General features: G+C 41.4%; 1 protein-coding gene across 4 annotated transcripts in view; it reads right to left on the minus strand.

Moving 5' to 3' along the window:
* shroom3 (shroom family member 3) overlaps positions 1-13524 on the minus strand; it is a 121666-nt gene that overhangs the window by 37239 nt on the left and 70903 nt on the right. For all 4 annotated transcript variants that reach the window (XM_057818406.1, XM_057818405.1, XM_057818408.1 and 1 more), the window contains 6 exons: positions 12203-12403; positions 7919-8229; positions 7603-7834; positions 4545-4600; positions 2762-3212; positions 2384-2668 (listed from right to left, as the gene is read on the minus strand). In XM_057818406.1, the coding sequence (XP_057674389.1) occupies positions 2384-2668; positions 2762-3212; positions 4545-4600; positions 7603-7834; positions 7919-8229; positions 12203-12403 (1536 nt within the window). The remainder of the gene's footprint in view (positions 1-2383; positions 2669-2761; positions 3213-4544; positions 4601-7602; positions 7835-7918; positions 8230-12202; positions 12404-13524) is intronic.

The following is a 13524-nucleotide window of genomic DNA, read 5'->3' on the forward strand; positions in this document are numbered from 1 at the left end:
ATTGTTGCGCTAGAAAAGAGCGACTTTTCTTATTTTAAAGAGTTGGGGGCATTATAATAGCCGTGTAAAAAGTTTTATTAGTTTCGGTGAGAAGTTGAATATTTGTTGTTGTTCTTCGTGAACTGCATTTCCACACAAACGCACATCGAGGTACCATTTAGCTTAGCGAGTAGAGGTCTGAGAATCATTTTTCTAGTGTCCCAGAGCTTGTGAATCTTTAAAAAAGTGCATTCGTTAAGGTTTTGTCAGACGTGATTTGTGTATATACATCGTCCAAAACAGCCTGATAGCACAGATATAAGTACGCCTGCCCCTTTGCTATTGGATGCGTTGTTGACGTAAGCGTGGGGGCACTCTGAAAACTGAGCAAGGCTGTATTTTGAGCCCTGCCTCTTGGCGCAAATTCATTCAAACTTGCCAAGATAGCAGTCCACTGCTCACTTTCGCCAAGAAGTCCGCTCCCTCAAACACAATGAATGAGTTGCCGCTGACCCCTTCACCTAGGCTTCCGCTAGTTTAAAACAGCCTTTAGACCAGTGGTTCTTACCCTTGCTGAAGGTACCAAACCCCACAAGTTTCACAAGTGGATTTACCGAACCCTTGGGAATTAGATAATAAGGCATTTTGTTTTTTAAATTCAAAACCAACATATCTAAGCTAGCAAACTAATAATTTAACAAATTCCAATTAAAATTCTTCTCATTTCGAAACCATGTTTTATAAACAGGTCAAAAAATTTAAGACCACTGTGCCCATTGGTCTGTTGTATTCCCTCATACCAAGTGCGAGTCAACTTTCCATTGAGCAAACCAGTTCCTCCCATCAGATCGAGGACTAGCAGTTAAAAGAAATTAAATAAGCCTGTAAATTGGGAGCACACCAGTCCAAAACCCGGTCTTAAGAGCCACTTTGCCTAGATTTAATCAGCGTACGATAATAGGGCTCTGAGTTTCTTCATCTTCGCCGAACCCCTTAGACATTCTCACCGAACCCAGGTTAAGAACCACCGCTTTAGACAGTGGAGAACTTCAAATAGTTTGCATTGTAGCCATATTATTGTTTGTTGTTGCTGTTGCGCTGCCGCCGTGCAGAGTGCTGTTGGATATTTGTGTGCAATTTATTCGAGTGTTGTGAAAAGCGGGTGTTAAACCGAGGCTTATTGAACCTTTTAGTTTCCAAATGTGTTTGTGTGTCATTGAACCGTCGGGCGCTTTTATTTCCAATACAAAAACGGCAACACACACTGTTGGTGAAAATAAATGCTGTCTTTGTAGTAGCCTAGTAGCAGTACGTCACCTATCAAGCATACATGTGTACTTCCATTTTGCATGCCTTAAATGGGGAAAAAGGGTGAGCCTGACAAATTTGGACTAAAACGGCTGTTTTGGATGGGAAAAACAAAATAAGATCCTCAGCACCCCCTGCTGTGAATGACGTCCAGCGCCCCTGGTTTTGAATCTCTTAAGCAGGGGTCACCAATATGGACCGTACTGGAACCAGGTAGAATTAAGGACTACATGAGTAACCGAACGTTCTAAAAAATTGTGACAAGAACAAAGTTTTTGTGTTTGTGTGTTGCGATTCTAAAAAGTTAACTGCATCTGACTTTTTGACAATCACAGAGTTACTGTATGGCAAGTTGTTGCACAAACAGAACGTTGACGAACTAAAAACTGTACTGTATTGGCTGGAATATAAGACGGCCCTGATTATAAGACGACGCCCTCTTTTTCAAGACTCAAGTTTGAACAAAGACTTTTTCAACACCAAATTAATTTTTATACAGAAAATAATTACAGTACATCTGAAACAAATGATTATAACAATATACTTGAGAGAAAAAGCATGTTATTTTGCCTCATCAAATCTTAATACCTGAACATTTAAATATGTAAACTAAAGTGCAATCACATTCGTAAATGAACGGCTTCGGGTTTTTGAAACGTAAATAAACCAATCTATTGTGATAATAAAACAAAATTGCAATAACTGCATCAACCATCAAAGTGAAGTCGAACTGTAACTGGAGTCTTGAAACAAATCTGAATAAGGAAAAATGGCATTGCAATAAAATAATGCAAACTGGTTAAACTTGAGAGTAGCTGAGATCTGTCATGATAGAACATCGCTTCAATGATATCTGGCGCCATTTAGCGTCGTCAATGGGTATAATGTTTAGACTGCTAATATAAGACAACCCCCACTTTTTCAGTCTTATTTCAATGCAAAAAACACCGTCTTATATTCGGGCCAATACGGTACATAATTACCTCATGAATTAATTTCTGTTAAACTGACAATCAGCACCTCAACTTGTATGATGAATCGACTTTCTGCTTTGAATGAGGAACTTCAGTGTATGGGGATCTATTATATTGCATACCTTTTGACTTGGCCTCCAGACTGTACAGTTGTGTAAGGGTCTCTCTGCTCTTGGCAGGTCTGGGTCCTCTGTGCCGGAGCTGACTGGGTTTGGAAACTTAGGTAATCTTGTTCCTGCTGAATTTGGTTATGGTGCCCTTGGTTAGAATGCTTATGGAGGGGATTAGGGCTATTAAATTGTGGTCCCTGCTGACGATGAGACATGTTGGCCCCTGCCTGGCTCTCGGATTTTCCTGCAGTAGGAAAGGGTCTGCTGTGCCCAAAATTAGACTCCTCCTGTTGATTCCTGACAGAGTTGCAAGAGAACATTATGTCCACTCATACTTCCACAGTTTTAAACATCTGTTGATTGACATATAAAGTCACAATTAACTATTACCTGTCAGATTCATGTGCTCTGCTCTGCGTTGGGGCATTTGTTGAAAGAGTGGAGTGGGGATACGGTGATGAAATGTTCCTTTGGTGACCTTTTTCAAAAGATGGCGGTTTTCCATCCTTCCAATGATTGTTCACTTCCTCCTCCTGCCCTCTGACGTTCTGCACATCTTGCTGAAGCCAGTTGCTATCCTTGGCCAGAGCAGGATAAACTCCCAAGGTGGAAGGCATGGGACTTGAACTGGGTATTTGGGCATAGTGGGGCTCAGGTTGGGGTACAGGGTACACTCCTGTGGGGAGAATGAGGCGTCCTGATTGGGGAGCTTGGCTTGCAGAAGATTCAGTGGGTGAACCTGGTGGGGAAAAGCCCTGTCGGGGCTTGGTGGTAGGGCTGCTCTCTGGGCTCTTTTCTATGACTGTGTGCAGTTGACCCTCAGTTATGCATGAGCCTTTAGCTGAAATTACAATAATAAAACAAATTTGGCATTTCAAATATATCGTGGATCAACTGGTATAGATACAGGTAGTCCCCGGGTTACAAACAAGTTCCGTTCCTACGCTGGTGACGTAACACGAATTTCCGCGTAAGTTGGAATTAACCATTTAAAAATAAGAAAAATACCGAAAATGTCGCAAAGTATTGTATTTTGTTTACTGATGGAGGATACACTGCCCTCCTGTGGCAGCTTTTGGTTTGGCTAGACTGCCGTCTTGTATGACTCAGGAGCAGACTCAGATGTCTGACATGGATAAAAGATAGCTGCGCTCTGGTTTGGCCCCATAAGGTTGTAAGCTGCTTCAGCTAATATATGTTTGTAGTTAAGTTCAGAGCTATAGTTTGTGGAGATATGTGTGAGCGATTTTCTATGAGAATACTTGAAGGAGATAGTACCTTTTCTTGTAGGCACCATCTAACTGTTTGCATTATTCTAACACACTTAATGTAATCAATCAGGGAATAGTATCGTTTCCCGTATTCACTGTTGGACTGTTCGTATTACCTCTAACACACCCAATATAAAATAAATAGCACTTATACCATAGTTTAAGGAAAACAAGCAGAATATAAGGCATAAAGATACATGATGCCGTCTTATCACGTCTGCACCACATCTCTCGCAATCAGTTCTCCCGGACAGTCCAGAACAAATGGCGGGACGCCCTGTCCCAACACAAGGAATACCAGAGAACGCCCGATATCCAACTGATAACACGACTGACAAGACTCCAAGACCCCCTTTGACACTGAGGTGGCAAAATCCACAACCCTCGTTGACCTGACAACAGTAACTCCCGAATCCTCCAGTCCAATTTTCTGTTTGCCTTACCGTTTGATCGCTGTCGACCTGAATAAATTGTCAAATTGTGCTTCGAAGCCTTTTTCCAGCTTTCAAAATGGAGTCAGTACAAGGGGTTAAGACTAAGGTGAACGCGCAGGATGTGGCCTTTTGGCTGGGATGTCAGGATCCCGCCGGCCAGGGTCGCTGGAGCTGCGCCAGCGCGGATCTGGCGGTTCGGCTGGTGTGATTCCGGCAGTCTGACTAAAAGGTCAGATTCCTTCAGACTAGATGGATGTTTGAACAACAACTGTTTTGTGTCAAGTGTTTTATTGTTACAATGCATGTCATTTTGAAAATAAGTGTGTATATGTGTGTTACAGGACTGGAGACAGAATGGTGGATGAGACACCGGCGTCATAAAGTCGAAATTGTGTTAGTAAAGTACGTGGTAACCCAGGGACTACCTGTATGTAAAAAGCATATTTGGCCCCTGATGTTTGTTCTTACCTGTACTCAAAGCCACTGGGCCACTGGAGTGATGCCAGGAGCCCTTCTGCAGAGACCTGATTGGGACACGATCCATTAGGTTAAATGCCATTTTCACAAGGAGATCAAATTTTGATACAACATGCCGAGTGTACGGGTTTTCCCAACACATAAAAGATTGTGGCGCACCGCCACACCAAAATAAAAGCCGCCATGCCTTGTAAATGAGAAGGTTTTTTTTTTTAAAGATACATTCTAATTTAGAATTTGTATAATTTAACAATACGTATAAATGAATATCTATAGGTCATTATTTACACACTATTTCCCAGAAGTCGTCTGAAATAGCACGTCAAATACAAATTATTCCTTTACATGCTTTATTTTGATAAACCCATCACTTCTCCTTTTGCAAGCGTGAGTCTGTTGGCGTGGAGTCGGAAAAAAGCCAACAGAAGGGTATTTCAGGTTAATAAATGTAATTCTAGTTTAAACCTGTGAAAACTACCTTAATTTTGACATTGACGTTCAGGTTCTTTTTGGTGTGTGTTTTACCCGGATTGTAGCGTCCTAGCATAGCATTTGTTCGTTGCTGTTGTCACTGGTAGTAATTTCAGATGAGTATTTTGAAGTATTTAGAAAAGCTTTAAATTGTCATTGGACGAGGGTTCGCTAACAGAAGAACTATTATTGTTGTGGTAATGTAGTGCATTATTAGGGTCAAATAAAGAAAAAGAAAAGAGATGTAAGTCGTACTATTGCTACGAGGAAAAACAGTCATATAAAAACACTGGAATTCCCGGGGGTTTTTTGGCTCTAAAGAAAGACCAGAAGGGCATCAGATGACCCCAATACCAAACTGCTTTGCTTTGTCAAACAATAGACCACTCAAACAAGCATTCAAGCAGACAACCCTGCCTAAGTGTGAAGAGGGGGTTTCACTCTGGATAGCTGCAATTAGCATCTTGAATATTTGCAAATCCAGGGCTCCCTTGGCTTTGTCAAACACGGAGGAACACGGAGATGGCCAGTCGCCGTGTTCTACAATATGATCAGTGTTGTCAGTAGCGTGTTAGTTAGTAACACGTTACTGTAATCTGATTACTTTTTCAGTAACGAGTAATCTAACGCGTTCATTTTTCTACACCAGTAATCTGATTAAAGTTAGTTTCCTTAGTGTCTCTGCGTTACTATTTTTTCATTGCCTCATAACGTATGTAGAATGAAGAATATTGTAGTCATGTGCGAAGAGCATTTTGAATAGAAAATGCGAAAATAAAAGGTTCCCGGAACATGTTTCCATGACAACCTCTTAGCTATTTCCTGTTTTGGTCTGGCGTCACGTGTTGTGGGACTGAGGCGGGTGGACATTCCCGCCAACTTGCCAAGTGTTGAGACGTTGCGAGAGAATGTTGATCTGTGGATATCCATGAATGAAGGTGAGTATTTTTCTTTCATTCTGGAGGGTATCAGCAAAAGGTTGGACCCCCCTACATGTGTGGCCGTTTCGTAGCTTTGCCGTAGCAACGACGGGCAGTCATCGCTCCAAGTTGGCAAGCTTTGTTTACATCATATGCGTGTTGCACATTTATGCCGTGAGGTGATGTGTTCGTTTAGCATCTGTGGGATGTGTTGTAAGTCCGATTGAGTGTAAAGTGCTTAGTTGCCGCCACGTTTTGTGGCCAAATTGACCGCGTGTGTGTTGAGAGGAGTACTTCCGGGTTGTTAATGTGCACGGCTGCACGCGCATCCGCGCTCGCCATCACCTTTGTGTTTATTGTACTGTACAATCCACTTGTGTGTTGTTGATTATTGTGCCGTCAGTTTGCATTGTTTTACATTGGCACTGATATGCTGTTAACCATAACCCGAAATTCAGAAGTTTTGACATTAGGCTTAATCTTAGAGTTAGCGGGGTTTAATTGACGAGGACATCCATCCAGCCAGGGGTCCGGATAGTCAGGAGGCTGCGGCTGATATTACACAACTATACTGACGGTTACCAAACACTAAAACATACTGTAAAAAGGTTGTCCACCCGATTGCCTGCCTAAGCGGTCCACTGTCTGACAAAGCCAAGGCAGTCTTGCCCTGCAAAAACTAAAGATGCTAATTGGAGCAATCCAACCCTGTGGTTTTATGAGTGTCAATGGGAATAAATAAGGATTACTTCAATGCTCACAAAAGATATGCTGATTAGAGTCAGATGACCCTTCCCTGGATACAACAGTGATTCGTATCAACTGATCCACCCTTGGTAGTTTTAGTAGGGGTAATGTAGCTGCAATCAGCTACGCATTTTACGTAGATGTCCCGTGGCTGAGAGCTACGACGAAGCATTAGTATAAATGCTTCTATTGATTATAAGTTTGTGTAGATCAGGCAAAATATTAAGGATTTCCGATTTGTTAAAGCGATTCTAAAACACAAGATGCTTTCAATATTGTTGTTTTTTGCGGAGGTGGCGACGTGCTACGTGAAGTACACTGCTGCTTTTTCAGCTACATTAGCCCTACGTAATAAATACGATTTCTCATACTATTAATTCGACATTCATTCTCGTAGTAATAGTTCGACTTTTTTTCTCTTGCCTCATCTGCATCAAATTATTATCCATAGACTGATTTATGTTTCGTCAGAGCTCCCAGCTAAGGTACATGTATGTAAAGTGCTTAGCGGTTTACAGCTACATTACCCCTAAGTAATAATACTCCCACCCCCCCTTAGCAAATTTAATCTCGTAGTCATTTTATTTATTTATTTATTTATTTGGCCCTAATACTACATCGTAAATGTAGACCGTCATGTTTTGAATTATTTCATTAGCCTGGCTAATGAAACAGATCTTTGTTATGGTTCTTCTTGGAAAAAAATTAATGTTGTTGAAAAAAAATGCTCATTAGTCATGATATGAAGCAATTTCGCCGCGGCACAACATGTGGGGCTGTCCGACTTCGATGCAGCCCACCACCACCACAGCTTCAAAAAACTCCTAGGGGAAACCCAGGTGTAATAGCAAATAATAAAAATTCTATGTGTCATTGTAGTCGGCATTCATTAAAAATGGCCACTAGCTCACCTGTTAACCGCACGGGTTTGCTCCACACTGGACCATGAGTTGGGCCTCTCATGGTTCTTGATGGCTGCAAAGCTGTCGCTGCGCCGTGGTGGAGCAGGTGCCCCCTTTAGGTTCTCATAGGAGTTGTGGCTGGTTCCAGGAGCCCATATAGGACCCACACTGTGCCTGTTTGCAGCCAGAACACCACTGCTACTACCACTGCTACTGCTGCTGCCACGGTAACAGACTCCACCTATTGAACCAGGCAGCAGGGGTTAACCTACATTATTTATGCCACCATGCCAAAATGAGAACTTTGCTGAAATTGGGATATTACTTCGTGGATCCCTGCTTTGCCTTCCTGTCGCTCCTTCCCCACTTTTTGAATCGCTAATACGTAGCGAAGTATCCAATGGAGAGCTCAGTTCTTGCTCCTGCTGGGCATTGTACGCCGTCTGGATGTAACGTATGTCGGTTTGTTGCATTTCCCCACTTCCTCCTCTATGGGGCATGGTCTCCAGGGAACAGGAGCGCTCGGGACCGAATGCCGGAGCAGAGGCGAGGTATTCTGGGATACTGGAGCTGGTGGAGAAGGAGGAGTATGCAGAGTCTCGTTTGCTGTGGAGGTGATCAATGCTGTTGGACGACCTAGAGCGAGACAGTAGTTTATTAAAGGATTCAGTGGATGCTCTTTAGATGTTTTTTTTTTCTTCCTATCTGTCTGATTTCTGTCAAACTCTCTCCACAGACTTCATATTTGTATTGACGGGTCACATCCGTCAACCACTGCGCAACGCCTTCAAGTAGGGAGCCGTCCTAAAGTCCGCTTCAGTTATTCGCAGTCGGTCGCAGCTAGTCAACACATTCAGTGATCCAACGCCGGATTTAGGTTGAAAAAGTACGAAAGCTGTATGGCATACAAACAGGAAGGATTGCCTCAGGATTTATTTGTTCGAGGATTCAGGGTAATTATATTTTTCGTACCATGCATGCATTTTGAAACGTGAAAAAAAAATCAATGGGAGAAATTAACCGCTACGGACTTGCATCATTCCTCGACATATTTACGTAATATAAATGCTAATTGCCCATTTTTTTGCACTTTTAACAAAGTAACGAGACTTTTTTACGTTCATATATACAAAGAATACAGGGTTTTAAGCATTTATTCAAAAGAATTGTCAACGTAAAAAGCTTTTTGCTGTAATAAGGGGCTGCCAAAATGGCTAACAGACTAGCATCATTCTTCGACATATTTACGTAAAATAAATGCTAACAGCCAGTTTTTTTGCTCTTTTAACAAAGAATCAATACTGTTTAACGTTCATATCTATAAAGAATGCAGGCACTATTCACAAGAATGTTCACCGGAAATATATATACTGTATATATGTATATATATACGTATATACAGTGGAGAGAACAAGTATTTGATACACAGTATATACAGTGCCTTGCAAAAGTATTCGGCCCCCTTGAACCTTGCAACCTTTCGCCACATTTCAGGCTTCAAACATAAAGATATCAAATTTTAATTTTTTGTCAAGAATCAACAACAAGTGGGACACAATCGTGAAGTGGAACAAAATTTATTGGATAATTTAAACTTTTTTAACAAATAAAAAACTGAAAAGTGGGGCGTGCAATATTATTCGGCCCCCTTGCGTTAATACTTTGTAGCGCCACCTTTTGCTCCAATTACAGCTGCAAGTCGCTTGGGGTATGTTTCTATTAGTTTTGCACATCGAGAGACTGACATTCTTGCCCATTCTTCCTTGCAAAACAGCTTGAGCTCAGTGAGGTTGGATGGAGAGTGTTTGTGAACAGCAGTCTTCAGCTCTTTCCACAGATTCTCGATTGGATTCAGGTCTGGACTTTGACTTGACCATTCTAACACCTGGATACGTTTATTTTTGAACCATTCCATTGTAGATTTGGCTTTATGTTTTGGATCATTGTCCTGTTGGAAGATAAATCTCCGTCCCAGTCTCAGGTCTTGTGCAGATACCAACAGGTTTTCTTCCAGAATGTTCCTGTATTTGACTGCATCCATCTTCCCGTCAATTTTAACCATCTTCCCTGTCCCTGCTGAAGAAAAGCAGGCCCAAACCATGATGCTGCCACCACCATGTTTGACAGTGGGGATGGTGTGTTCAGGGTGATGAGCTGTGTTGCTTTTACGCCAAACATATCGTTTTGCATTGTGGCCAAAAAGTTCAATTTTGGTTTCATCTGACCAGAGCACCTTCTTCCACATGTTTGGTGTGTCTCCCAGGTGGCTTGTGGCAAACTTTAAACGAGACTTTTTATGGATATCTTTGAGAAATGGCTTTCTTCTTGCCACTCTTCCATAAAGGCCAGATTTGTGCAGTGTACGACTGATTGTTGTCCGATGGACAGACTCTCCCTCCTCAGCTGTAGATCTCTGCAGTTCATCCAGAGTGACCATGGGCCTCTTGGCTGCATCTCTGATCAGTTTTCTCCTTGTTTGAGAAGAAAGTTTGGAAGGACGGCCGGGTCTTGGTAGATTTGCAGTGGTCTGATGCTCCTTCCATTTCAATATGATGGCTTGTACAGTGCTCCTTGAGATGTTTAAAGCTTGGGAAATCTTTTTGTATCCAAATCCGGCTTTAAACTTCTCCACAACAGTATCTCGGACCTGCCTGGTGTGTTCCTTGGTTTTCATAATGCTCTCTGCACTTTAAACAGAACCCTGAGACTATCACAGAGCAGGTGCATTTATACGGAGACTTGATTACATACAGGTGGATTCTATTTATCATCATCGGTCATTTAGGACAACATTGGATCATTCAGAGATCCTCACTGAACTTCTGGAGTGAGTTTGCTGCACTGAAAGTAAAGGGGCCGAATAATATTGCACGCCCCACTTTTTAGTTTTTTATTTGTTAAAAAAGTTTAAATGATCCAATAAATGTTGTTCCACTTCACGATTTTGTCCCACTTGTTGTTGATTCTTGACAAAAAAATTAAATTTCATATCTTTATGTTTGAAGCCTGAAATGTGGCGAAAGGTTGCAAGATTCAAGGGGGCCGAATACTTTTGCAAGGCACTGTAATAATCATTTTTTTTTTGTTTTTATTACTAAAAATAGTCACTTGCCCTAAAATTTTCTTGATTGAAGTATCCATGAACCTTGTGTGATTATTTTTTATCAAAACAACTAGAGCAAAGACTAGAGAAGCAGGAGAGTCAGAGTTTATATATATATATATATGTATATATATATATATATATATATATATATATATATATTAGGCGTGCGACGATACACCCAAGTCACGGTTCAGTAAGTACCTCGGTACAGGTGTCACGGTTCGGTGCGGGTTCAGTACAACAGGAAAAACCAAAAATCTTTTTTGACAGTTAAAGTTTGAATACCATTACAGTCTTAAATATGTAGACATGTGCCGATCACAGGTTTCAAGGTAGACCGATTAAGAAATGTCACGGTTTCAAAACAGAAAAAAAATTCCGTCATAACGTCCCTGAGGTATTAGTAGGTGATGGCTGGAGGAGGTGAAACTCCTGAACTTTTTCCCCCATCGAAGAAAACGAAATTCCTGGTATGGGAATACTTCGGCTACAGAAAAGTTACAGACGGCCGATAGAGGAGGAGGGCCAACCGACATCTAAAACATGTCCTACCATGCAATACCTCCAATATGATTTCGCATTTATACAAAATTAAAGGTTAGTAAACACTGTCATGAACGTTTCCCACCAGCAACGAGCGTTAACTCCAGTGTGTTTAGTCTGTCTAGCGGTGGTAAAATATGAGTTTTTTTTTTCCTTTCTGGCAACTGTCTGTGTTGAGAAAGAAAGTGTGTGCATAATGTAAACACGATACGAGTCATACACACATGCTTTTTATGGAAAATAATTCAGTTGTTTTTGCGCTGATGGTAATAATGTTGAGCTGTGGGTTTAGGCTCACCTAAAGGACTGCATTTTTTAAAATTTTGCCAATTTTACCAATTATCCAATTTCTTAGTATGTTTTGAAAAATAAAAATCCTGTTCAAAAGTTTTTTTTTTAAACCAAGATCTTAAAGTAACACATTTTAGAGTTTTTATATTAATACAGTGATAACGTGAAACTGATATTTTGGCTTAAGGTTATTATACCGTCAGAATCTCATATCGGCACATGCCTATAAAAAAAGTAAAGTGTGACCTGTTTTGTATTTGTTTTTAATGAAAAAAAAAATCAGTTCAATTCAATCAGTTAATATAAACATCTTTGACATGAAGCATGGAACCTGAAAAGTAAAATCAGTTACTTTGCTAAGTAGTTACTCTTGCAATGAGGCAACTGAGTTACTAACTCAATTACTTTTTAGGGGGAAGTAATTTAACTGTAACTAATTACTTTTTTAAAGTAAGATTAATAACACTATTTATGAGATGGAAAATATCAGAAAATATGCACAAAATTAATTTATAACAGTCTACAGAAACATTAAATGCCAAATTAAAGAAAGAATGTGACCAAATTCATGTAGCAAAATAAGGACTATGAACCAAGGTTGGGTAACATGCAACCTCTTAAATGTCTAGGCTTTTCTTCATGAAATGTTTGGATTGATTACACACAAACCTGGCATAAGATAACTGTTGGCAGGAGGAGTAGGCAGGGTGGGGCTCACTGTGGGTGTGATGACCCAGTGTATGGTGGTGCTGAAGGTGCACAGAATGAGGGGGATCCAGGCTCTCCATGCTGCCTCGTGAGCTGTACTGGTCAGGACTCTTCCTCAATCCGTCCGACTCAAACCCGCCCGAGAGGTCTGTAGTGGAGGCACTGTTCAACACAGATAGATGCACATTTAAAGAAAACTCACATTTAAGCCACAGCGAAAAGTAGTAAACCAAAAATTTGTCTTAATACGGTACATAAGGCAACTGGAGCCAATGGAACTGAAAGAGTCAGAACAGGCCAACTAAAAAGAATGTAACTTCTAATATTTATTTAGCAAAACTATGTTTGGAACCTAGCAACAGCAAATATCTGAAACCTGGTCTGAAAATGAGGTTTTGGGTGCTGCAAGTGTGCGTGTCTACGTCAGTTCGCCAACTCTTCCAACCGAACACAATGCAATTACTGCTTTTGAAAAGAGGGCAGTCTTTGTGTGTCGTTCTTCTTTCTGTGTCAGTAACTTTCTCTACTTCTCCGACTTCTGTCAGGCCTTATTCACCATTTAAAAACATTACTTTCAAAACGACTTCATATCCGGAATGGCTCAGTATGAAGTTAACAGTACAAAATCAGAGTCAGTAGAGTGCGTGTCTCTGCTGTGAGATGTTGCCATGGGATCTCCGGAGGTGACGTGGGGAGGGAACATGAAGAATTCCCCCCTCTTTGGGTATTAGCGTCAATGCCCCCGCCTAACAAACAGAGTCATGTCAGAGCCTTTCACTTCCATTTACTGCTGTTTAACAAAAACACTGACGTCACTTCGTCTGATGATATAAATCTCCTGACTAACAACTTTTCCTTACATAACAGACATGTAATACACAACGCCACTAATAGGGCCTGATTTACTAAAGCTTTGAGCATAAAATCCATTGCTTATTTGGAAGATGAACAACTAAACGAGTGCGCTCAAGAATTTGTTGCAGAAAACAAAAAGTAATACAATTTTTAGTAGTAGGAAACTAAACGAAATTACTGGCAGCCACAGTAATAGGGTGGTAGGTGGGTCCCACACTTTTTCTCTATGGCGTGGCTCCTGGGGCGTGGCCTTCTATTTGTCTGGACTGCCGGTTTGGAGGGCTTGAGGCCCTGGTCCCGCTGCAGCTTTTCGGTGCTTCTCTCTTTTCTGCACGGGTGTCCTCCTTGGGCTCTGGCGCGGGTCGCTGGCTGGGGGCCGGTGGGGTGTCGCCCACTCTGGCTGGGAGTCCTGTCCTGCCCCGGGCCTA

Source organism: Corythoichthys intestinalis, chromosome 17 (genome assembly GCF_030265065.1).
Source record: "Corythoichthys intestinalis isolate RoL2023-P3 chromosome 17, ASM3026506v1, whole genome shotgun sequence".
NCBI classification, from domain to species: domain Eukaryota; kingdom Metazoa; phylum Chordata; class Actinopteri; order Syngnathiformes; family Syngnathidae; genus Corythoichthys; species Corythoichthys intestinalis.